Source organism: Heloderma suspectum, chromosome 7 (assembly GCF_057233095.1).
Source record: "Heloderma suspectum isolate Gila_16-S chromosome 7, 16-S_ref, whole genome shotgun sequence".
NCBI classification, from domain to species: Eukaryota; Metazoa; Chordata; class Lepidosauria; order Squamata; family Helodermatidae; genus Heloderma; species Heloderma suspectum.
In genome coordinates, this window is record NC_139464.1 from 96,230,062 (window position 1) to 96,256,958 (window position 26,897).

General features: G+C 45.3%; 1 protein-coding gene across 1 annotated transcript in view; it reads left to right on the plus strand.

The window, feature by feature from the left end:
* The window catches only part of LOC146340090 (uncharacterized), a 90,266-nt gene extending 68,648 nt beyond the window's left edge, over window positions 1-21,618 (plus strand). Inside the window, exons 2-3 of the mRNA XM_084811832.1 lie at window positions 17,007-17,389; window positions 18,595-21,618. Coding sequence (XP_084667958.1) covers window positions 17,011-17,389; window positions 18,595-19,562 — 1,347 coding nt within the window. The 5' untranslated portion in view covers window positions 17,007-17,010 and the 3' untranslated portion in view covers window positions 19,563-21,618. The remainder of the gene's footprint in view (window positions 1-17,006; window positions 17,390-18,594) is intronic.
* The last annotated feature ends 5,279 nt before the right edge of the window (window positions 21,619-26,897 follow it).

Genomic DNA, 26,897 nt, shown 5'->3' on the forward strand with positions numbered 1-26,897 from the left:
ATTACTATTATACTAAACATAGCTAAGATTCTGAGGCTGGAAATACATATCACATTAAATGTGCTTCCACTGCTGAAAATAGCGTTGAACATTTAATTATGCCTTCTGCAATGTAGACTCTAAGATAATGAACAGAAACATGTCATAAAATCATAGCATTGTGTATTTCTCTGCCTCCCACCTGTGGCAACCAATCATGCAGGGCAAAGAAATACACGATGCCATTTGCTTCAGGAAGCAAAATGTCTTGGGCTGGGACTCAGGGAATATGTCTGTCATTTGACCTGTGTCATTTGACCTATTAGCTACCCAGCCACGTTCAAGGTTCTGTTGCTGATATACAAAGCCATAACTAACTTCCCAGGATACCTAGCAGACTGCCTTCCCCAGCTGACCCCTAAGAGCTTCAGAGGAGACCTTGTTGGCTGTTCCATGATCAACAGAATATTGCCATGTAACATCTCAAAAGTGGACTTTCTCATTAGTAGTTCTCACCATCTGGAATAACTCCCCTGTCCTGTTTGAGAGGCAGAAAATGTGGTGTTTTAAGTGCCTCTGAAAAACATATCTGCTCACACAAGCTTTCCCTGACTTACATCATGATCATCATGAAACTGCTCTTGTTTCTTCTTAATCTGACTTTTATTGTAAGTTGAAATTTATTAGTGTTATATTGTATTATGCGTGTATTTTTTACTGTGATGTTCACTATTTTTTGTATGTAAACTGATTAGAGATTCTATTACATTAAGCAGTATACAAGTATTATTTATCATTACATTTGCAGCAGTGTCTGCATTTAATGCAATGTGTAGCTCTGGCCTAACAGGAAATATAAGCCTAGATGAAATCAATGCTATTTAAAATTAAGAAAATTATTTAATCATCCCATGTATAATAATGAGAATGATCTGATGTTTAATGCATTCACTGGAATTACTCAAAAATTGTATATTTACCCAGATTTCTGAAATATTAGAGATGCATATACCTCTAGGTAAGCATTCAAATTATGGGCATTGAATCATTCTGTGGATTCACAGAGATCTATAAAGCACTGAGAATGGAGGAAAGTGTACTAACTTAAAAGAACAGTTTAAGCAATAAGATACTACAGAATATGAATTACACAGTATATTACTTCATGCCTGGCATGTTGTTAAGGGCAAATGCCTCTGGTTCAATGAGTTATAAAATAATATATCATAATTCACACACAGGAGTATCTTACCACAATTACATGTTGTATTGTAAAATGTGATTTTTAAAATATTTGTACTTGTTAAGTAATAAGCCTCATAAATTCCAGCCAGTTCACCCAGTTTGGTGATTTGGGTTCTTTCTGCCTGTTTGGGAATGATAATTCAGTGGGCTACCAAAGTGGGAAGAATTAAAAAAGCACACTAAAGAAAAGGTTCAAAATATTTCTAACTTGGAAAAAAACCCTGCACACATTGGAAAGATTTCCTTTTGATCAAAATGGCCATTTCTCCAGTCATTTTAAAATTAAGACTCTTATAGCTACTTCATACATGGAAAAACGTGTGTCTGGAAGTCACCTAGGGGGTTGGACTCCATGGTCTTGTAGGCCCCTTCCAACCCAACTATTCTACTATTCTGTGATTCAAGACATAATGGCTTGGAGCCTAAATATAGAGTTCAAGATCATGGAAGTGGGCTGTCAAACCTCCACCTTCCTTCCACAGCCTCCTGAAAATCTGTTCATGGTGATAGAGGTTTCCATGGGAATGGTGTATAGAGGGGTAGGGCTGAAGATATAATATTTCTTCTTTGCCTGTGGGTTCCCTGGGTGGAACACTTACTCAGGCTTCTATGCCCCAACAGGTTCTGCTCTTAGGTTAAGAATCGGCGGACACATTACTTTGAAGACATATCTAACAGCTATAACTTTTTTTCCTTACTCAAAAGTAAGCACAGGGACCCAATCCAGATTGGGACCCTAACATTTGAGGAGGGGTAATTAGGGCAACTTTAACCTTTTGCACCCCACTGTACTAGTTGTTTCAACAGATCCTTCTTTGGCAATGTAAATTGGAAGCACAGGGGTCCCAACCTGGATTGGGGTCACAAAAAGGGTCAAAGGGTGAAAGTCCCTATTTTTCCCAGGTAAAATCAGGTCCCCCATGCTTATTTTTAAATAAGAAAAAAAAAAAGACATCACTGATAGCTATGTCTTTAAAGTGACAACACCAGGCATATATCAGAAGAGAACCCCAACTTTCCATTGTTGTTGTTCAGTCGTTCAGTCATGTCCGACTCTTCGTGACCCCGTGGACCATAGCACACCAGGCCTTCCTGTCCTGCGCTCTCTCCCGGAGTGTGCTCAAGTTCATATTCATTGCATCGGTGATGCTATCTAGCCATCTCATTCTCTGCCATCCCCTTCTCCTTTTGCCTTCAATTTTTCACAGCATCAGGGTCTTTTCCAGGGAGTTTTCTCTTTGCATTAGGTGGCCAAAATATTTGAGGTTCAGCTTCAGTATCTGTCCTTCCAATGAGCACTCAGGGTTGATTTCCTTTAGGATGGACTGATCTGACCTCCTTGCAGTCCAGGGGACTCGTAAGAGTCTTCTCCAGCACCACAGTTTGAAAGCATCGATTCTTCGGTGCTCAGCCTTCCTTATAGTCCAGCTCTCACAGCCATACGTTGCTACTGGGAAAACCATAGCTTTGATTAGACGGACCTTTGTCGGCAAGGTGATGTCTCTGCTTCTTACTATGCTGTCTAGGTTTGCCATAGCTTTCCTCCCAAGGAGCAAGCGTCTTTTAATTTCATGGCTACAGTCATGATCTGCGGTGATCTTGGAGCCCAAGAAAATAACATCTGTCACTGCTTCCATTTCTTCCCCTTCTATATGCCAGGAAGTGATGGGGAAGAATGCCATGATCTTAGTTTTTTTAATGTTGAGTTTCAAACCAGCTTTTGCACTCTCCACTTTCACTCTCAACAAGAGGCTCTTTAGATCCTCTTCGCTTTCTGCCATTAGGGTGGTATCGTCTGCATATCTGAGGTTGTTGATATTTCTCCCGGCAATCTTAATTCCGACCTGTGATTCATCCAACCCAGCGTTTCTCATGATGTACTCTGCATATGAATTAAATAAGGAGGGTGACAATATACAGCCTTGTCGTACTCCTTTCCCAATTTTGAACCAATCGGTTGTTCCATGTCTGGTTCTTACTGTTGCTTATTGACGCTCGTACAGGTTTCTCAGGAGACAGGTAAGGTGGTCTGGTACTCCCATCTCTTTAAGAATTTGCCACAGTTTGTTGTGATACACACAATCACAAAGTTTGTTGTGATCCACAAACTTTCTATTACAGGTCCCTTAAGATACATTCAGTGTACCACAGATGGAAGACAAGCTGACAGAAATCATCCCACTTTCCGTGAAGAGAAGAGCAACGTAGGATCCAAGCCAATGTTTGCAAGCCTCTGGCCCAACTGCTTACTTTCTGTGCAACAGGGTGGATTGTAGGGGCTACCATCTCCATGCAGTCCCAATTGTGTAGCTATGCACCTGATCAGAAGAAATAATCCAGGCCTTCATGAACTGGCCTCTCGTGTTTATGACTCTAGGTTACTTGCAACCCATATCAACATTCAGGTGTAACCTGTTCCAAATATTTTGAGAGTAATTTGTTTTGTTTTGTTTCCTTGAAAGGAATGGTGTTGGTGCTGTAGAGCAAAAATGTATTGGTATAGCACCTGACATTCTTACTACGTATAGTTAACGACAGTGGGACTACCCTTGGCCTGGTGTGGAAGCTGCAGCTGGTGCAGAATGCATCTGGGAGGCTAATAACAGGGGTCTCTTTTCAACAGCATGTTACACCTAGGGATGTCAGAGAAATCAGCAATGGATTCCAAGCAGTACGGATTTCTATGAATCCAACAAATGGATTCCACAGTGGACTGGCTTTTTCTGAGTCATGGGGATTCTGCAGACTTGCAGACTACTTTATTTATTTATTTATTTATTTATTTTACGGAATTGCATGCAAATGTAGTTATACAAAAATACAAAGGAAAAGAAAACACCGACTAAAAATGTGCCTTTCCCCCCATAGGCTAATGTGTGAAAATGCAGATTTAGAGGGGATCTGCACATTTTTCACTTTTTTCCACTTTTGGAGAGATTTGTACAAATCCACATTAACAAATGCGCATTCACAGATTTGTGCATGTGTGCAAATGTGCCTTAGCACATATGCAAATTAGTGCAAACAGAATGAAATTCTCCCACAAAAAAAGTGATTCCATCATTGAGCGGATAACGGAATGAGAAAGACACCTGACAGTCCATGAAACACAGATAGTAGAGATTTAGAAAAATGCATACATCCCTAGTTACACCTTAGCTGAAAGAACTGCACTGATTGCTAATAAGCTACTGGGCCACACTTAAGGTTCTGTTGATAACATACAAAGCCCTAAATAACTTGGGACTAGGATACCTTAGGGATCACCTTACTCCTTATGTCCCTTCCTGGTCCTTGCATAGGGATATTGGAGAAATTTGTTTGGGAGGTGGAACTAGTTGAGTTTAACCTCAGTTCAGCTCCCTGGACATCCGTTTCATTTCCTGTGAAGGGTTGAGCCAATTCTCGGACTTCCGGAGGTTAATTGTCATTCTTAGACAATTAGCATGTTGCCAAGGGCAAAAGGCAAAACTGAAGTACTTTGGCCACATCATGAGAAGACAGGATACCCTGGAGAAGATGCTGATGCTAGGGAAAGTGGAAGGCAAAAGGAAGAGGGGCCGACCAAGGGCAAGATGGATGGATGATATTCTGGAGGTGACGGACTCGACCTTGGGGGAGCTGGGGGTGGCGATGGCCGACAGGAAGCTCTGGCATGGGCTGGTCCATGAAGTCACGAAGAGTTGGAAGCGACTGACCGAATAAACAACAACAACAAGGACAACAGGTAGCTTTCTACCTAAAAATGACTGCTTTTATTCTTAAAGTGAGCCATCATGTTTACAAAACGAACTATTAGCTACTGATTTGTCCTAATCCTTGCCTTGTTTTGGAGACCCCAGGGGCAAGAACAGACCATTACAGAAAACAAAGGAGAAGAGGAATAGTGTTGTACGACGAAGGGGAATAACAGCACTGATCATGCATGGATTTCAATGTGGGTCTCCTCAGCCTTATTCCAATACTAACCATTTTGCCACACTGGCTGTCTTCCAGCAATGAATATATTTCTGTGCCCTTGGATGTTTTCTCCCACCCTTTTTCCCCTCTTGCATTTGGTGCCTTCTATATATATATATATATATATATATATGCGCTTCTGGGGCAACTTCCAAAGAGTTACTTGTTTACTTAGAAGCTGGCTGGGGCATGCTGGGAGTAGTAGGATTTTTTTTGTCTAAACATGCATAGGATTGCCCCTAAAAGTACCAGACACAAAAAAAGAGGCCGAATTAGTTCGATTCAGGTTTCATTATAGAAGGTATTGTACAAGTAAAGCTAAACAAAGACTACATTAGCAAAGCTTGGGCTTAATTTGGGAAGTGCACTAATAGCTCAATCCTATGTCTATTTACTCAGAAGTAAGTCCCACTCAGGTTCCCATGAAATTCAGCCTTTTGTCCTATGCATGCACACTTTCTTGGGAGCAATCCCTTCAGTTCAGCTGGAAATGCAGTGAATCAAGATGCACACGAAATCGTTCTAGCTTAATCTTGCACTTTTATCTAGTGGTCAGAAGGTTGCACCCTCACATAACACAGTCTCATCTTAAAAGTGGCTTTAGCAATATTTGTCGAGCTTTCTTCTTTCTTGTTCTGTAGAATTCTTAATTTAGATGATGGAATTCAGAAAGCTCCCTAGAAGAGCATTAGTAGTAAGGAAATGTACAGCAATTAACGCTAAAGGTTTTTAAAAGGTGCAGTCCTATGCATGTTTAGACACACAAAAAGGTCTTACAACTCCCAGCATGCCCCAGCCAGCAGTGCTGGCTGGGGCATGCTGGGAGTTGTAGGACTATTTTCTGTCTAAACATAAATAGGATTGCACCCTTAATGGAGCTTTCTCCTAAGTAAGTTTTAATAAGGCTAATAAGTCTAATCCTAATAATAGACTCAAAGGCACTTCCGTTGAATTCACAAGCATGCACCAGACTGCAGCCTTTTAAGTTTCCATGAGACTTGGCATGATTGGGAAAGTTTTAAATACAAGAAGCATTTACATGTGTGTGTGCCTCCCCGCACCCTTACAATTTTTAAATTCACATTTACTGCCAAATAAGAACAGAAACAGAGAGGAGGAATAAATGGAAAATTCTCCCACTGGAGGGAAATAAACAGCGGGGTGTCACTGGGATCAGCACTGGGACCAATGCTTTTTCAACTTGTTCATAAATGATCTGGAATTAGGAGTGAGCAGTGAAGTGTGAAGTTTTCCGATGACACCAAATTATTTAGAGTGGTTAAAACAGAAAGGGATTGTGTGGAGCTCCAAAAGGATCTCTCCAGACAGGGAGAATGGTCGTCCAAATGGTTCAGTGTAAGCAAGTGCAAAGTGATGCACATTGGGGCAAAACATCGCAACTTCAAATATAACGTGATGGGATATATAACCTCCTCCATTTTATCCTCACAACAACCCTGTGAGGAAGATTAAGCTGAGAGTCAGTGAATGGCCCAAAGTCACCCAGTGAACTTCATGAGTGAGTGGGGATTATAACCTAGTTATCCTATGTTCTAGTCCAACACTCTAACCACTTTGCCACACTGGCTTTCTTACAGACAATGAACATACTTCAACTTTTCTCCTGCCCATTTTTTGTTTTTTTTTACTCTTGCATCTGGTGCTTTCCCATTTTTATTTTTATTCTTTGGATATAGGCTTCTAGGACAACTTCCAAAGGGTAAGGTAGTACAATACAGCCATTACTATATTTTAACATACACAGTCTCAAACATGCACATAGAAAATGGATGATGAGCAGGTGGATAAATGCATGGGCATTCACTTATAGGGGTGGGGGGGGAGATGTAATAGTGCTGTGCCAAAAATTTCTCCCACATTTTTTTCAACCATTCTCATTCAATTTGATAGAAGAGAAATTGCTTTTGAAAAGAAATTCAATGGTGAAGAAATTTTGGAGAAATTTCTTGTGGGTTGGGTCTGGGTTTCTTGGGCTTACCTTACTTAAGAGGTGGCCAAGGAGTGAACCCAAGTGTCCTGTTTTTCATTGTACAGTCTTCTGCCTGGCTGGCTGTAGTCTTCTCAGCTTCCTATACTTCAATTAAGCCCTGTTTAAGAAACCATGAGGTAATTCCTCCTATGGGGCTTTTTCAGATCAGGATGTGCAGGCGGCCTGGGAGGCCAGCTGTAGTTAGGTAAGCTCAACCCCCCCCACAGAAATAGAACCATAGAATCATGGAATAGTAGGGTTGGAAGGGGCTTACAAGGCCATTGAGTCTAACCCCCTGTTCAATGCAGGAATCCAAGTCAGAGCATCCCTGACAGATGGCTGTCCAACCTCGTCTTGAACGCATCCAGTGTGGGAGAGCCCACCACCTCCCTAGGTACTGGGTTCTATTGTCATATTGCTCTAACAGTCAGGAAGTTTTTCCTGATGTTCAGCCAGAATTTGGCTTCCTGTAACTTGAGCCCATTATTCCATGTCCTGCACTCTGGGATGATCGAGAAGAGATCCTGGCCTTCCTCTCTGTGACAACCTTTCAAGTACTTGAAGAGCGCTATCCTATCTCCCCTCAGTCTTCTCTTCTCAAGGATAAACATACCCACTTCTTTCAGTCTCTCTTCATAGGGCTTTGTTTCCAGTCCCCTCATCATCTTTTTTTTGCCCTCCTCTGAACCCTCTCCAGTTTGTCTGCATCCTTCTTAAAATGTGGTGCCCAGAACTGGACACAGTACTCCAGATGAGGCCTAACCAGTGCTGATTAGAGGGGAACTAGTACTTCCTGGGATTTGGAAGCTATGCTTCTATGAATGCAGCCCAAAAGAGCATTTGCCTTTTTTGCAGCCACATCAGATTGTTGGCTCATATTCAGCTTGTGATCGACAACAATTCCAAGATCCTTCTCGCTTGTCGTGTTGTTGAGCCACATATCCCCCATCTTGTAACTGTGCATTTGGTTTCTTTTTCCTAGGTGCACAACTTGGCATTTATCCCTATGAAATGTCATTCTGTTGTTTTCGGCCCAGCACTCCAGTCTATCCAGATCACTTTGAATTTTGTTTCTCTCTTCCAAACTATTAGCTATCCCACCCAATTTGGTGTCATCCGCAAATTTGATCAGCATTCCCTGCACCTCCTCCTCCAAGTCATTAATAAAAATGTTGAAGAGCACTGGGCCCAGGACTGAGCCCTGCGGCACCCCACTTGTTACCTCTTCCCAGTTTAAGAAGGTCCCATTGATAAGCACTCTTTGAGTCCAATTCTGTAGCCAACTGTGGATCCACTGGATCGTTGTTTCATCTAGCCCACTTTGAGCTAGTTTGCTCATCAGGATATCATGGGGCACTTTGTCAAAAGCTTTGCTGAAGTCGAGGTATATGATGTCTACAACATTCCCACGGTCCACAAGGGAGGTGACTGGATCAAAAAATGAGATCAGATTCATCTGGCAGGACTTGTTTTTGACAAATCCATGCTGGCTTCGAGTAATCACGGCATTGTTTTCAAGGTGCTTCCAGATGGATTGCTTTCTCATCTGCTCCAGAATTTTCCCAGGGATTGATGTCAGACTGACTGGTTCTGTAGTTCTCAGGTTCCTCCTTTTTACCCTTTTTGAAGATAGGGACAACATTAGCCCTCCTCCAGTCATCTGGCACTTCACCCGTCCTCCATGATTTCTCAAAGGGAATAGTGGTTCTGAGAGCTCTTCTGCCAGTTCCTTTCTTACTCTAGGATGCACTTCATCTGGCCCTGGAGATTTGAACTCATTCAAAGTAATGAGGTGTTCCTTGACCATATGCCTATCGATCTCAAGCTGCAATCCTGCCCCTTCAGCCTGTACTTCGTCTTCGCCAGGGGGGTCATAGACCCTCTTTTGGAAGAAGACTGAGCAAAGTAGGAATTGAGCACCTCTGCCTTTTCTTTGTCATCTGTTATCATTTTGCCATCCTTATTTAATAGCTGAACAACCATTTCTTTCCTCTGCCTTTCACTATGCATGTAGCTGAAGAAAGCCTTTTTGTTGTTTTTAGCATCCCTCGCTAACCTCAGCTCATTCTCAGCTTTCGCCTTCCTGACACCATCCCTGCAATTCTGTGCTACCTGCCTGTACTCTTCCTTTGTTACTTGGCCTTCTTTCCACTTCCTATGTGTGTCCTTTTTTGTTTTCAGGTCATCCCTAAACTTTTTGTGAAGCCACATTGGCTTCTTCTGTTGTCTTCCACCTTTTCTTCTTGTTGGAATTGTTTGTGATTGTGCCTTGAAAATTTCCTTTTTTGAAAGCTCCCACTCATCTTGGACTCCTTTTCTTGTTAGAGTCACTTGCCATGGGACCTTACTGATCATTGTTCTGAGTTTATTAAAAGGAGCTTTCCTAAAATCCAGGGTACGCGTTTGACTACACCCAGCTTTTGCTTCCCTTAGAACCAAGAACTGAAGTACAACCTGGTTGCTTTCCCCAGAGTTCCTGTAACTGCTATCCCTCTTCTAACTACTGGAAGGATGAATGAGAAAACTATCTGGGCCCCAAAGTTCTTGATTTTCCTTCCCAGAGCTTCAAAGTCTGACGTGATTTCTTCGTAGCTCCGCTTGGTGGTATCATTTGTTCCCACATGGATGAGAAGAAAGGGATACCTGTCAGTGGGCTTTATGAGTGCAGGCAACCTTTCAGTCACGTCTGTAATTCGTCCTCCCTGGAGACAACATACCTGGTGAGTCCACGGGTCTTCGCGACATACTTGGGTCTCGATCCCACGCAGTAAGGAGTCTCCTACTACTACCACTCTTCTCTTCTTCTTCTTGTAGGCCTGGGTTTGATCACCTCTGTTTGACTGACCTTCAGCCTCTTGCTCACTCTCATGCAGGTTCCCCTGTGATTCTTCCTCTGCAGGCTGTCCTCCAGTCTCATCCGCAAGTACCTGGAATCAGTTCCACAGCTCCACTGCTTCCACTGGTGCAGAGTGGTGTCTAGTTCGTCTTCTCCTAACTGTCACCCTTTTCCAAGGAGTATCCTCTACTCCATTTTTCTTCACCTCAGCATTTCCCACTGCCTCATCTTGCTGTTGCTCTTCAAGCTTCTGGTCTGCCCTTTGCTGCTGTAGTTCCCCCATTCTGTCCAAGAACTCTTCGTGTTCTCTTATTCCCCGGAGGGTCGACAGTCGCCGCTCCAGTCCACTTTCTTTTTCTTCCAGCAGTGTGATCAACTTGCACTTGTTGCAGGTGTAGGCCATGTTGTTCTCAGGCAAGAAAACAAGCATTGCACACACCTTGCAGGTCACCACCACTGGAGAGTCTTGTCCTTCCATAGCCTCTTTTCCCTTTTTGTGTCTAGCTTTGTGATTGTTCTAGACTAGCCTGTGCCTGTTCCTCTACTCAGTAGAGGTTAAACGCAGAGTCCCACTTGTGTGAAAGTGTGTGTTACAAGACAAATAAATGGAAAAAAGTTAGTTAAAAAATAAAATAAAACAAAAAATGAAAAAAAATGTTAGGGGCCTCCCCCTTGACCTCCCTTTGCCAACTTCTGTTTGCTCCCCCTGTTCACTTGCCCTGGTCGCTTGTTCTCTGGGAGCTTGCTTGCTTCTGTAGTCCCTGGACCAGCTGGAGCAGCTTGCTCTGCTCTGCTCTACTCTGCTCTGCTCTGCTCAGCTGGGAGGCAGGAAACAGACTGTAGCTTCCCACCCACTCAGCTGCTGGGAGTACTCAGGCCACACACCCCAATTCAGTTGAAGCTCTCAGAAGCACCTGGTGAGCTCACAGCCACTCAGAAGGATAAAGGGCAGCCCCCTGGGCTTCCTGCAGCCCACTTACCTCTTAGCCTCTGTCTCCTTTGTCTCCTTTGTCCCCTTTGTCTCTTCAACCACTGCAACTCCCCTGGCCAACTCCTGTTTGCTCCCCCTGTTTGCTCGCTCTGGTCGCTCGCTCTCTGGAAGCTTGCTTGCTTCTGTAGTCCCTGGACCAGCTGGAGCAGCTTGCTCTGCTCTGCTTTGCTCTGCTCTGCTCAGCTGGGAGGCGGGAAACAGACTCTCGCCTCCCAGGAGTCGGAGGCAGGACTCCGACTCCTGATCCACACTTCCATGCTGTATCCAGGGTGGCTCAGGACTTCATGGCCACCATGACAACTATGGGACTGTCCCAACATGTCATCGGCCCAATGCATTTAAAGGACCCACGCTTGATCTGTTTTTCTCAACTGGGCAGGAGGATGGTGATCTGAGAGTGGAGGAATTAACATCTGTCCCTTTGTCATGGTCAGATCACTTCCTGTTGAGGTTTAGACTCTTGGCAGCCTTCCCCCTCTGCAAGGATGGGGGACCTATTAAAATGGTTCTCCCCCAGAGGCTAATGGATTCCGATGAATTGCAGCGGGGGATTTGGGAGATTTTCCTGCTGGTATGGCTGGTGCTCCTGTCAAAGACCAGGTCGCTCTATGGAATGCAGAGATGACTTGGGCAGTTGACACAATTGTGCTCAAACACCCTCTCCCTCTGAGCAGAGCCTGGCCAGCTCCTTGGTATACACCTGAACTGAGGGCAATGAAACAAGAGGGGAGATGGCTAGAACACAGGTGGAGGAAAACTCATGCTGGGTCTGACCCAACACAGGTTAGAGCTCATTATCGAGCCTACTCTGTGGCAGTGAGGGTGGCAAAGAGACAATTCTTTTCCACCAGCATTGCATCTTCTCAGTGTCATCCAGCAGAGCTTTTCCGAGTGGCTTGCGGCCTGTTACATTCTGGGCCAGGGAGAGACACTGTGGAACCCTTGGTTGCATGCTGTGTCAGGATTCCTTTTGCCCCTGCTGAACTTCAAATGCCAAATCAAACACAGATGAGAGACTTCAATCTATGGCTTTTAATCCATTACTTCAATAGGTCATACAGAAGTTAGCTATCCTTAAGTTAGCTATCCTAACTTAAGGGGTGGGGGGGATCTCCCTCTCTCTCTTGAGGCCTCTGTTCATGTCGGGCCAGTCGGGCAGACCGTCTAAGCTCTGCTCCAGCCATCTGTCTCTTGGCTCTGTGTCTTCGCCTGGTGTCTAAGAATTCAGGCTCTCCAAGCCCCGCCTCTCCTTGTTTGCTATCTCTCACAGGGAGGGGGTGAAGAGGGGCCCTCTCTGTCCAGCTGGGCCTTTGAAACCTGAGGAGTCTGCCTATCCATGTCTGGGCAAGCCTTGGAAACGTTCTCCCCCATGTCTTGCGGTTCTTCTTCAGAATCTGAACTACTCTGCCACTCCCTGTGCTCAGAGGCAACCCTGACTAGGGATGGTGGAGAATTTCTCCCCAAAACTTCGGGGGGCCAAGCGCCAATGTGTTCGGCCCCCCGAACAAGTTTCGGGGAGAAATTCTCCGCCCCCCCGCACCCCTCCCGGGACAGGACTTACCTTTGCCGAATGTCCCTCCCGGCGGCGGGTCCGGCCGGCGGTTCGGCGGGTGTTCGTGCGGGGCGGGAGTGGCAGCCGGTCTTTTGACCGGCTGCCGTCACCGCCATTCCAATAAAAGAAAAAAAAAAAAAACGCCCCCGTGATAGGCTACGTGACGATTAACGTAGCCTATCACGGCTGACTTTGCAGATCTAGCCGTGATAGGCTACGTTAATCGTCACGTAGCCTATCACGGGGGCGTTTTTGGTTTTTTAAAAAAACTTTGGAGTTCGCGGCCGGGCGAGGCGGGAAGCCTCCCCCCCCCCGGCCTGAACTTCACGGGGGGAGCAACGAAGCGCCTCCCCCCCCACCACGAACAAGCTTCGACGACAGGTAAGTGACTTTCGTCCACCCCTAACCCTGACACACTGTGATGAGTTTGCATGGCACTTTGAAGACAAAGTCACTCAGATTTGTCATGAATTGGACACCACGATTAATGCAGTTCCATTGGTAGAGGCGTTCAGAGCCCTGTCTGGTCCAGTTTTATTGGATGAGTTTTGGTTATTAAGGCCTGAGAATGCAGACAAGGTGCTTGGCCAAACCACTTGTTTGCTTGACCCTTGCCCTTCATGATTTATTAAATCAAACAGGGAGGGGACGTCTGGCTGGGTCCAGGAGGTTGAAAATTCCTTTTTGAGGGAGGGAGTGGTGCCGGCCGCTTTAAAAGAGGTTGTAATCAGACCACTCCTAAAAAAGCCTAACCTGGACCTGGAGGATGTTAACAATTATAGGCCAGTGGCCAACATCCCCTTCCTGGGCAAAGTGCTTGAGTGGGTGGTTGCAGGACAGCTCCAGGTACTCTTGAATGAAACGGATTATCTAGATCCATTTCAGTCGGGCTTCAGGCCTGATTTTGGAATGGAAACTGCCTTGGTCACCCTGTGGGATGACCTCTGCTGGGAGAGGGACAGGAGGAGTGTGACCCTGTTGATTATCCTGGACATCTCAGCGGCTTTTGATACCATCAACCACGCTATCCTTCTGGATAGGTTGTCTAGGTTGGGAGTTGGAGGCACTGCACTGCAGTGGTTCCACTTCTACTTGGATGGCCGATTCCACAAAGTGGTGCTTATTGCTCCACTATTATTGCTCTGTGCCATGGCAATTGTGCCATGGGGTTCCACAGGGCTCTATTTTATCCCCCGTGTTGTTTAACATCTACATGAAACCACTGGGGGAGGTTATCTGGAAGTGTGGGCTGAGGTGCCATCAATATGTGGATGACACCCAGCTCTACCCCTCTTTTTCATCAAACCCAGGTGAGGCAGTGGCTGTTCTGAATCAGCGCCTGGTCATGGTAATGGACTGGATGAGGGCCAATAAACTGAAACTCAATCCAGACAAGATGGAGGTACTGTTAGTGGGTGGCACAGGTGAACTGAGTGGCATGGAGCACTTTTTATCAGCTTTTGCTGGTATACCAACTACGCCCTTATCTGGATAGAGATAGCCTAGCTACAGTTATCCATGCTCTGATAACTTCTCGTCTGGATTACTGCAATGCGTTATATGTGGGGCTGTCTTTGAAAACAGTCCGGAAACTTCAGCTGGTCCAAAATAGGGCAGCAAGATTGTTAACTGGGACTGGCCAATGAGCTCATATTGCGCCAGTACTTTTCCAGCTGCACTGGCTGCCAGTCCATTTCCGGGCCCAATTCAGAGTGCTGGTATTAACATTCAAAGCCCTTAACGGCTTGGGGCCAGGTTATCTGAAGGATCCCCTCCTCCCATATGTGCCTGCCCAGACCTTAACATCATCCTCAGCAGCCCTTCTCTGTGAGCCCCTGCCAAAGGAAGTGAGGCAAGTGGCTACTAGGAGGAGGGCTTTTTCTGCTGTGACACCCCAGCTCTGGAATGAGCTCCCTAGTGAGGTTCGCCTGGCACCTACATTGTATTCTTTCCAGAGCCAGGTGAAGACCTTTTTATTTTCCCAGGCATTTTAGCTTTCTAGACTTTTAGCTTTGCTGTTTTAAATCTGTATTTTAAATCCCTGCATTGCTGCTAGGTTTTATTCTGATTGTATTGTTATACTGTGGTTTTAATGTTTTATATATTTTATATTGTTTTATTGTGTGCTCTTTGGTTTTAATTTTTGTGAACTGCCCAGAGAGCTTTGGCTATTGGGTAGTATAGAAATGAAATGAATGAATGAATGAATGAATGAATGAATAAAATTGCTGAGGAGGCCTACACATAAGCCCAATGCAAGTTTCTGCCTGCAACAGGGTTTCCAATCCTGGGAGCTCTGTAAGAATGTTCAATCAAACATGGTTACAGAGCCCTATTCTAATCTTCACACTGAATGCATGAAGGCACAGGGGTGTGTCACTGGCTCAAATGACTACAGTAACACAGGCTTGCAGAAATTGTGACTAGCCAAGCTGAATGTAGTCTGCTATAAATGGCGGCCAACCCAGGACTTGATAAATACCTTGTTTAGTTGCCTACTTGAAAAACAGAGGGGCTGGGAAGCATATGGGAGACCACCATGCTAGTGATCCTTGGCTTGGTGTCTCCTAAGTCATGCATTCCGGCGGTAGCAGGTTTCTCTGAAAAGCATGAAGTAAACTCCAGAACCCCCTGGACAAATTGTCAATGGGGCTTTGTCCAGCAGAGCATCTGACATAATAATATCCACTTGCAGAAGCATTTCTTGCATATGTGTATGGATTTTTAAAAATTCATCTGTTGACAATACCACTGAGCTCTATGAATGTAGAGGGTCAGATGGAATTCTTTAATTAAAAAGAAATCATAAAATGCTAGCAATACATCTGTGCATCTGTATAGCAGCATGTGGGTTGAGCTCTTAAAAAGTAAGATAAATGTGTAGTCAATGCTTGGAAAAGCAGAGAACAAGCCAAAACATCCATTGTGCTTCAACATACTTTTGTGGTTCAACCGTCTGTTAAACTTTACATTGCTATGGTTCACCCTCAGAATAAATCCGATTCCTTTCAGAAAGGTCTGATTTGTTTGAGTAAATGTTGCTGAGCATTAATATAGTACAAAGAAATGCAGGCATTTGGGAACCATTTTTCAGCCCTAAAATAACCCAAAGGCCACTATGAGCTCAAAGTTGTAAAAGCAAAATAAATCTAAAAGCTTTGAACTGACTTCCTAATGGCCTAGGAATACATACTACAGCTCCTTCTTGAATTGACATTTATTTACCAGTTTTTGTAAGATGAAAAATGGTCCCACAATTAAAAGAAAGAAAAAGGAATTTTGGCCATGTTATTTTAGCAGTGGTAAGAATTGTGCCTTAGGGGTTATTTTAAAGTATATGGAAGTAGAAGAAAGGATGGCCCTTGAAATTTATGAAACTTTTCATCTGGAGGTCTTGAAGAAATTACTCAAGTTTGTTTTTCCTTGCATTCTAATTTTGGAAATACTTAAACACTTAACTATGCTCGGATTGGGCAGTATCCAATGCTAATGTAAGGTACATTGTGCTGTGCTAGCATAACTGACCTCTAGTGCAGAGGTCAGTTACTGCCCTATTGCCATTTTTAGTTTGAAATGGGTCAATGGACCACCTCAGTTCTAAACACTTTTACTCAAACGTATGTCCTATTGGTTTTAATTAGGGATGTACAAGTCTGTAAATTTCTCTCAGTTTCATTTTTCCAATCTTAAATTCAGTGTTTAGGCCTGCTGAGAAGGACTCCATCCTCCATCCTCCTGGGCTTTCCAGGATTAATCAATGTGCTATTCACCTCCAAGAGTCATGTGCCCCTATGTACTTAGTGTTTCTGAGTGATTCTGGGGAGGGTCTGCCTGGGTGGCCAGCAGCCTGTATTTAGGCCTGCTGAGAAGGACTCCATCCTCCATCCTCCTGGGCTTCCCAGGATTAATCAATGTGCTTTTCAACTCCAAGAGTCATGTGCCCCTATGTACTTAGTGTTTCTGAGTGATTCTGGGAAGGGCCTGCCTGGGCAGCCAGGCCAGGCCAGGCCAGCAGCCTGTGTTTAGGCCTGCTGAGAAGGACTCCATCCTCCATCCCCCTGGGTTTTCCAGGACTAATCAATGTGCTTTTCAACTCCAAGAGTCATGTGCCCCTATGTACTTAGTGTTCCTGAGTGATTCTGGGGAGGGCCTGCCTGGGCGGCCAGGCCAGGCCAGGCCAGGCCAGCAGCCTGTGTTTAGGCCTGCTGAGAAGGACTCCATCCCCCAGCATCCTGTGTGTACTGTAGGCTTGTGTTTTTCAGGCTGCATGGATGGACTACATCCTCCATTCTGGGCTTTTCGGCCTAATCTGCTGTACAATATGCCCCTATTTAGTTAGCATTGGATGGCTGGATTGGTGGGGAACTACTTTTACACTGCACTATATCTGTGATCGTAGGCTGTTCACATGATTTCAGCTTTGCCACATGCATTTATGTCTCCTTCTGCCCAGAGACATGAACATGGAGAAAAGAGGAACCCGTAGTCAATCCAGCACTCAAAAGAGGCGTGGATGCCCGGCGAGAACATACACCGCTGAGGTTGAATTTCAATGGTATTTTAAGAATGACATGGAAGAGGAGGAAGCCCAAAGTGTGACCAGCAGCGACAGCAGCCCCAGCAGTAGTCCACCCCGCAACCGTAAGCAGCGCACACCACCAATTACCGCCACAGAAAGTGGCACAGGCACAGCCAGCCACAACTCCAGAGGAAGAAAGTTCATGGATGGTGAGCGGAAGGGCAGAGTCTCCAAAGTGGATGAAAATGTTCCCAAGGAGACTCCACAGTGGTGGAATGGAAGTCAAAAAGTCTACGTTATTCCAAAGGATGAATCTGGTAAGACTCTGTCATCACAGGTGCTTGTAAATATCTGGATACAAATAAATATCTTTGAATATTTGAATAGTCCCTACATTAGCCTTCTGCAACCTGCAGCCTTCCAGATGTTTTGGGCTAAAACTCCCAGCATTATTGACCATTGGTCATGCCAGCTGGGGCTGATGAGAGTTCAAGTCCAAAACCTTTGGAGGGAACCATTTGGGGAAGACTACCCCGCCGGATCTTCTTCTTCAACACCACAAAACATACACGACTATTTTACATTCATTCATATTCATTGCTGTGAACATATTTCATATTATTAAAATGTTATATGGTACTCCAGTACTAAAGAAAACCCCAACTCTTTAAAAGAACTGCAATAATTTCTCAAACGATTCACCTTTTCGGTGGGAAAACACTTCAGTGTTTTGTTCTTGCTTTGTTTCCAAAGCCATTCATCATAGTTTGCGGTCTTGTTTGGCCTTGATCTCTTTTAACTAGAGCTGCAATGTGAATTGATTAATCAATTAAATTTCTGAGGATGGTTTTTAAAACAGGGCCTGACTAATCAGGCACTCCTCCCGGGGGACCACAAATGCACTCCGGAAAAAGGCGGTGGGATTTGCCAAGTATGTGCTCAGGACCAGCCCTATCGTTAGGTAGCAGCGAGATGTGGGTGCTCCTCAGACTGCCTTGTAGTTCCTCAGCCAGCTCGTTGTCCTCTGGTGTGGTGGAAGAAGCTCTCCCATTGTCACTGTTCAAGTAAGATTCAGCTATCACTCTATGTAGATGGAGGGGTGCCATTTTATCCTTTGCCTCAGGAAGCAAAATGCTTTGGGCCAGCCCTGTAGGTGCTGAGTCTCACACAGTGGTATAATAGAGCTGCTGCAAAGGAGTGGACCTTTCAAGGGAGCCAGATATCTCCTCCCCCATGCTTTTTAGACTTTTACCAGTGAGGACACATTTAGATAACTCTCGTGGAGTTTTGAAGTCTGTACAGTACATTTTTTTTGCACCTTGTGTCATGTGTTGTTTTCTCAGTGGTAGCTAGTGCAGTAGTAGCTTACATCTGCACCTTGTGTAATGTTGATTGATCGCAATTCCAAGCTATATTTCATAGATTTCTACAAGTACACAGTTTTATTCTCTTGGCTGTTACTCATGTGTAAAAGGTGCATTTCTCATGAAACTCTGCTTCTATCTATTTTGAATCTTTACAGAGATGCCCACAACCGTCCTCCCTGCATCAGAGAGCGGAAGTGGGACAGATGAACCAGGTCCACAGCTGCCCGCTGATAATCACCTCGTGGGCAGCAGCTCACGTGATTTGGAAAAAAAGGCCGCAGGACTTAGTTTCATCAGTGATCCGGACAGCGAAGATGATGAGGAGCCCTTCTATATCAATGTCCCTGCTGAGACTGAGTCTGACTCTGTGTTCCAGCCTGCTGGGTTCTTTGGGAGCAATCCCAAACCTCAGGAACAAACATCCCCCGCTAAGTGCTGGTCATTGCCATCAACAATGCCAACAGCAACACCATCCACAGATGAGCAGAAACGTGCAGCTCCCGATGCCACCTCATCTGGAACCGATACCCGCATTCCCCAAAGAAGAAGTGGTGGTGGCAGGGTGAGTTCCTATGTGTGGCGCTTCTTCAAATATGCAGAGAATGACCACTATGTCATGCTTTGTGATATTTGTAGAAGCCGTGTGTGGCTAGGAAAAGAAGGGGGCTGTGGAGGAGTGGGCATGTCTGCCATGAGGCGACACATGGAGGTGCATCATGCGCTTCTTGTGCCCAAAGATAGCAATGGCAAGTCCCTGCCACAACCATCCCAAAAGAGCATTACCGCCTTCTTTGCCTCATCTTCCAAAGACCTAACGCAAAGTGTTCTGGGTGAGAAGGGCACAGAAGGCTACTTAGCTAAGAGGCAGGTGTCAATGGAGAAATGCCTCACACTGACACAGAAATTTCCCTCTGACAGCATCCAGGCACGAAGGTTGAATCACAACCTGACAGAGCTCATTGCTCAATGTATGCTTCCCTTCTCCCGTGTGGAAGACAAGGTCTTTTTGTGCTTCATGAAGAGATTGTGCCCTTGGTGGGATGTCCCCTCTCGTCACTTCATTAGCACGTTGCCATTCCAGCCCTGGCTTCTGAAATCAGAAGGGTACTCCAACAGGATTTGAAATGTGCAGTTGGAGGAAGTGTACATTTAACGAGTGACACATGGACAAGCAATCAAACAAAGTCTTATCTGTGTGTCACCGCGCAATGGGTATCCGTCAGTGCGAGCAGCCGACTGACTCGGAGAACAGCGACGTTGGCCCTCACAATGCTCTCAGGGACACACACAGCAGAAAACATCAGCAGTAGCATCAGTGGTGTTGTTCAGTCCTGGTTGGCCCCCTTAAATCCAACAGTGGGCTGTGTAGCAACAGACAATGCCTCCAACTACCTAAAAGCAGCCTGCAATGCATGGCTAAACCATGTTCAGTGTGTTGCGCACTGTTTGAACCTTGTGGTGCGTTCCGGATTGAGCAACGCATCTCCTAAAATAGGCAAGCTACTTAAGGTGGCCCGATCCATTTGAACCCACTTCAGGCAGTCCTGCTCAGCAATGGAGGCAATCGGTGTCATCCAACGTAGCCGTGGCCTTCCAGAACACAAATTCATTTTGGATGTGTGCACATGCTGGAACAGCACATTGCATATGCTACAGAGACTCTGTGAGCAGAGAGCAGCTATAAATGACTACATTACTGAGAAACAACACCACTCCAAATTTTTTGTCACACCACATCAGTGGCTCTGGATGCAAGACCTGGTGGACATTTTAAACATATTTGATGAATGCACAACGCTTCTGAGTGCAGACTATGCTACACTGGGCCAAGTTCTACCTGTGCTGAAGATTATAGAGGGGGTGCTGAGAAAATGCCATGCTGAGCTTTGTGAGCGCACCAGTGCTGTAGGCAATCAAGTCCCCAATCCTGCAGTTAGGCTTGCTGAATTCCTTCTGCAGGAGCTGGGCACCAACAAACACATCACTTCAATGAGGGGGGACATGAAATATGTTGCTGCCGCATTCCTTGAACAATGGTTCTGGGATAGCACAACAAGGGCGGTGCTGCCAAACCAGAACCCTGACTTCCGAAGTCTAAAAAGCTATTTGACAGAGAAAGTCATGAAGTGCTGCCAGAGAGATGTTCTGGATGAGAAGGAGCTGGGGAAGAGTGAGACTAGTAGGACTACTATCTCCCCTGAAGATAATATTTGCAGCAGTAGCACCATCACCAGCAGGAGGGGCGATGATGACGCCACAGCAGCTGCACCACTAACACGACATACAGATACAGGGGCATCTTGTGGAAAGTTCTACCTGTACTCCTCAATGGCAGTGGAGCTCGGTGTAAGCGGGCAGGGTGTGCCAAAGCAGCCAGGAAAGGATCAGCTTATGATGTGGCTATCCAGGAACTGGAAGCTTGTGCCAGAGAGAGTTTCTCGGGAACGCAGAGCAGCCCAGAGAGTGATCCTCTCCTATACTGGGAGACAAAATATGGCGTTTGGCCAAATCTGACCAAAGTCGCCATTTGGCATCTATCTTGCCCTCCCTCGAGTGTGGCCTCTGAAAGGCTTTTCTCCACCACTGGCAACATTGTCACTACCCGCCGAAGCAGACTCACACCAGAACATGTCTCCACCCTTGCCTTCATACGCTCCAACAGGGAATGGATTCCTGAGCAGCACCTCCCTCCACCACCACCAGCTGTCAGCAGAGTAGAGCAGTCATCAAGTGATGAGGAGGACCCCTGGGATGATGATACTGCTGCTAATGTGAGCCAGAGTTCTGAGGGACAATGAGGCAGAATCATGTAATTGTGAGTGTGGTCACACTGAGGTGTCCCTCAGAACATTGTCCAAACAAGCAGTCCCTGTCTGGCCTGGGCAGAGCCCAAAGTACTAGCGATATGTGGCAGAGCTTTATAATAACTCACATGCAGAGTCCAGTTACGCTGCCCGACTGTGTGTGGCGGACTATGCAACAGTGTAATCCCTACTACACACATGCACAATTTTCTATGCATCCCAGTGTACTTCGCTATTGACTGTATATGTGTATCTTTACCCCTCTGAATGTTAGCATGATTCTGATTCCCCAAATGTATGTATAGTTCTAATTCTCTTGATGTGTGCTTTTAATTCAATTTAAATTCTTCATTCATAAATCAAGGAATTGCATTCAAAGACCTTGTTGTGGTCTCTCTCTTGACTCCCTCAGCTTTTGGGTTTTCCTAAGCACCGAGAGTTCTATGTGAAAAGATCCCTCTGGTATGTGTTTAGTTTACATGTATGTGATATACACCTCCACATAAAATAAAGCATACTTCATAACATCAGGGATGCTGACTGACCATCTCCCTATGAGGGAAGCTTACAGCAGCTGTGCTTGTTTGGCTGGGATTCTGGGAAGGCATTCTTGTTGCGGTTAACAGTAAGCAAACACAGAGATCATTGTGTACAATGATGTAGATTTAAAAAAATTATACCTGTGGACTTGACCAAGGAATTGTTAACTTTTTTTTTTAGAAAGAACTTTATATACAAACAGAACAGATCAAAACAAAACACAGAAACAATTGTAACCTTGGGCTGGGCACTGGCTGGCTGCAGGCCTCAGTTCGGAGGAGGATGCAGTTCCTGCTCTATGGCCTCCACCCTTCTTTGAAGGTCATCACCTGTGTGTAGAAAGAGAAGAATAAAGCACAATGGTAAAATGCATCTTGCAGGCAGAGTTGTTAGCTCAGGTGCCATTCTGTAGTACTACTTATAGGTCCTGCCGAGCCTCTGGACATCTGTCAAGAGATACCTCAGGAGCACAAGAGGAGGGGCTTCATCTGTGGAAGAAGGGTGGCCTTCCTCCACAGTTGCTGCTCCTCTTGCTGCTGGCTCTGGCTGCAGTTGGGGCTCTTGGATCTCCTCCTGGGTCTCCTCCTCTCTCCTCTCCCTCTTCCTCTTCCTCCTCCTCCTCCTCTCTCCTTCCCCTCTCTGTGGCCCTCAGTGCCTCCTCCGCCAGCAAGGCACGATGCGCAGCTGTGGGATGTCACAGTAACAGAATGAATGCATTTATATATGTGGTGAGTGAACAAAACCACAGTCATTCATTGATCTGTCTGTCACCATCCCTACTACCATAAGAACTACTGATTCTGTCCTCCCACCACAAGGTCTAATGATGAGGTGATAATTAGGGAAGCAGATTATACAGTACTGAGAGTTTTGGTGTGATGGGGACTGTTGGACTTCTGTAAACATGCACAGGATTGCACTTCTAGTCACCCCATTTCTACATTTGCAATGCCATGGTATTTATTTATTCATTCTATTGATGCATTCCATAAATGCCACCTTTTTTCCTAGCGCAAGGAACTCAAGGCGGCTCACATTATCCTCTTCCTCTCCATTTAACACTCACAACAACAACACTGAGGTAGGCTGGGGCTTTCTGACTGGGCCAAAGTCACTCAGCGAGCTTTCATGGCTGAGTGGACTATGCCCAGATCTCCAAGCTCTCAGATCAACACTTGCTCATGAGTTGACTTGAGTGCCAATGTCTTGGTAGAAAGGTGGGGTGGGGGATGTGCTAAAATTCAGCAATCACTACATGAAGAAGGATGATGTGCACACACTGAGAGGCTAGTCCTGTTGCTGCTGGGCTGGTGCCAGTCCCTCTGTGTGTACTGTGCAGAGCCCGGCAGCAGCATTTCCCTGGAAATGGACAGCGTGTCAGTGTGTAATATGAGTTGGAGCCAGGCCTGCATAATCCTATGCATGTGGTTGTACAGGAAAAAGCAATGCGGTTCCCAGCATCCCTTCTTCAACCAGCCAAAGTGGCCGGAAGATGATGGGACCTTTTTCTGTCCAAGTTCAACAAGCGTAGGATTGCAGGCTAAATGTCAGGATTTGTTTGTTTCCACATGAGACCACAAAGAGATAGCTTCATTTTTGGTACACATCCTTGTTTTCATATTTAGTTAAGCTTGATGATGGGATGGGATAACTATAACTTACCAGGCATATGCCTCTGCGAAAATGGGGGCTGGTCTGCCTGGACCCACACTCTATGGATGCGCCAGTAGTAGGCAGGGGGGTTCGACAGCGGTGCCCTCCTCTCAGCAGCAGCTATCCCTTCCCTGATGAAAGACTGCTTCAACACCTTCCATTTGGAGCATAATTGTCAGTCGTCCGATGGTGGCCCGCTCGCTCCATCCTCTTTATCCGCCCCCAATAAACTTCATTGCAGCAGGAGCAGCTACCAAACAGTGCTGCCACCGCCTTGCTGCTCCTAATGTTAATGAGGGGGGCCTTGGTCTCCTCATGGTCCCACCTCCTGCCAAGCACTGGTGCAGCCATTTTAGTGCAGCCACACTACTACACACAAACACACACACACACACACACCAGACAGCCATGCACAACCACCACTTAACTACACACACACACAGACCAAACCAGACAAAAACACCACAATGCACAACTACACACACACACACAGACCAGACAAAACCACCACAATGCACAAACAACACTGACACAAGCAAATCCAATAAGCACCACCACTAACACACAACTACCAGCACACAACAGAACTCCACCCACAAATCACCATAAAGACGCAAACGCAGATGCAGACGACATTCAGGAAGTTAGCAGGAAGTTGACGACAGATTTTGCAGAAGCGGAGCTGCAGCCCCATTTTTTTTTTATTTGGGATATGGTTTTCTGAGGTTAACAAGACCAGTAAACACTAGGAACATCAAGCACAAATACACAGAAATTAATAAAATCACAGTCCCTGTCCCTGTCCGAGAAAACAAGACAGTGGGGGAGTGCACAGAAGGCAGGAAACATTCCAGGAGGCAATGAAAAAAAATACGTAAACAATTACGAAAATAGCAGGAAAGTTCCGGCCAAGGCAATCACAATAATGGCGAGTGCGGCAGAAGTTACGTGGGGATTCCCCCCAAGGGAGAAAATATGTAAGCAATCACAACAAACAATGGCGAGTGCAGTGGAAGTTACATAGGGTCAATTCTGGCCAACGGAAACTACGTAAATATTTACGAAGAATAGTGTTTCGCAGTATGGCAGAATGGGACGGGCGGCTGTGGGGTGCGGAGGATTTTTCGATGGATGGTGTGGATTTATTTACGTAACTTCTGAGGCAGAAAAAAACCAGAGGATTTCGGGGGCTTGCGGCCAGCGGAATGGGACAGAGGACGTGAACTGCGGAAGTCAAGCAGAACGGAATTTGCAAAATGTGGTAAAAGGTTCTTACCTGAAACATTTTCTCCTCTATATCAAGATCAACAATATTGTTGTGATCCTGGGGGAGTTGGACAAGAAAAGGTTTATGGGACAGAAGGCCTGCCAAAGTATGTCAAACCTTGGCCAGGCACATCCTTTTGTTAGGCAAACTACAAGCAATATGTCACCATGGAAATGAAATAGTTAGACAATTGCTTCCTTTGGGATTATTTGGGGAATGTTTTTTATTTATTTAAAATATTTCTTGGCCGCCTTTCAGGGCAGAAGCCCTCCCAAGGTGGCTCAGAGCAATAAAATACATAAAAACAGTTAAAATATTAAAAGTAATATAAACATAAAAAACTATAAAAAACAACAATAAAAGCCAACAATAAAACCAGCAACAATGTTAACAGCAGTAACAGCAACAATAGCAGTCATGCAGATGTTAGAATGTTCTGAATAGGAAAACCACTCAGAGAAGAGGGGCACGCTTTCCCCTTCTCAGTGAAGGTTGAGGTATTCCAGGTGTTGTGTGGGAAGAGAGATGGCAGGTTTTGACTCTGGCACAGAGGAAGAAACAGAGAACTGAGCTGGGAACCTGTAAGCATTTTAGAGTCCTGGCTGTCTCCCTGGAGATCTGATGTGGGAGCAGTTGACTAAGGTGATCGGTTGGAGTGCTTAAGCTGTGTCTCTACCTATGCTCAACTTGTAAATCAGGGTGGGCAACTTGTGACCCTTCAGATGTTTTGGCCTATAACTTCCAACAGTGCTAGATAGCATAGCCAATGGTGAGGGATTATGGGAGTTCTAGGCCAGAACATTTGGAAAGCCACAAGTTGTCCACCCCTGCTGTAAATCAAACTTGGAACTTCTCACTGCTTGGAGACCTGGGGTGCGCCTAACAATGTATTCAACTGACCTGGCCAATGTGCCCGAACGGAAAGCAGCTTGAAGACACCCATTTTGTAAAATCAAGGCTTCATCCTTCATTCTGAAATGAGAATTTCCCTCAGTGCAAACTTAAAATGTTTGCTGTTGCAGCACTGCAGAGGTTAGCCTGTTAGCAGTGCCCAGCAGACCTGCAGCTAAGTGGATGCTTTTCATTAGCCTTTCGTTAAAGGCACATCCTAATTAATCAAGTCCATAAAGCATGTTCCTCAATGAAGATTTGCTGTGCTAAAGAGTGTGGCATGACAGAGCTCGGCACATCCCTCTGGTGCACTAGACTGTAAACCCACAAAACTGTCAAGCCAGATGCGCCATAGGTCTGCATTGTTAAACCATAGGAACTCCTTTCTCCTCGGGAAGAAAGGAGGAAGCTGCCAAATTTGCTGCAGTAATATTTCAGCAAGGACTAGTCGCTATCATTTAATAGGAGAGTACCATCTGTGTGTAGGCTAATTTATATCAGAGAGACTGCCACAAGTTTAACTATGGCAGTGAGAAAAGCACTACTCTAATGAAATATGGAGGAAATGGCTAGAATAAAGGAACACTGAGATGGGAGCTTAATGACCTCATTTTTTAACACACACACACACACACATATGTGTGTGTGTGTGTGTGTGTGTGGAGGGGTTGTGTTTTCTTCTGGTACAAATAGTAAATGAAAAGTCTGAGATCATTAGAACGTAACATTAAAACTTCATTATTTTATGGGTACACTTTATATCATTTTCTGGGCAGAACTGTGACTCTCCCCCTGCAGTTGACAAGAGCTTGCTTTTTATGAAAAAAGAATGACTTTGAAGGATGTTTCTGTCTGCCCTGAAGCTTTCTACAAAACATAGCATTTATATAGTGATTTTTTTAAAGGTCAAAGCGCTTCATGTGCACTTTGTAATCCTTACAATGACCATGTAAGGTAGAGCAGTATCATTATCTCAATATTGTTGATGTGGGGCTGAGAAATAGTGGCTGAGAAATAATGGCCACTATCCTGGCCAGGATGACTCTTTAGATGCAGATGCAGATACTGTGGAGACTAAAACCCCTGTGTGACCTCCTGTGTCACCTCCAGAGAGAAGCCACATTAAGTCCTTCAGTGCTGGTAGGCTCTGAGAAATCCATGGATGGGGCCCCTGAGGGCTCCTCATAGAGTCTGAGGAGCCAGACAAACATCCACCCAGCCTAAGAGTGCGCTGGTGCCAGATGGTGAAGTGCGCACCTAAAGAACTGCAGCAACCAGGCCATTTGCTAGTAAAAGTAAAGTA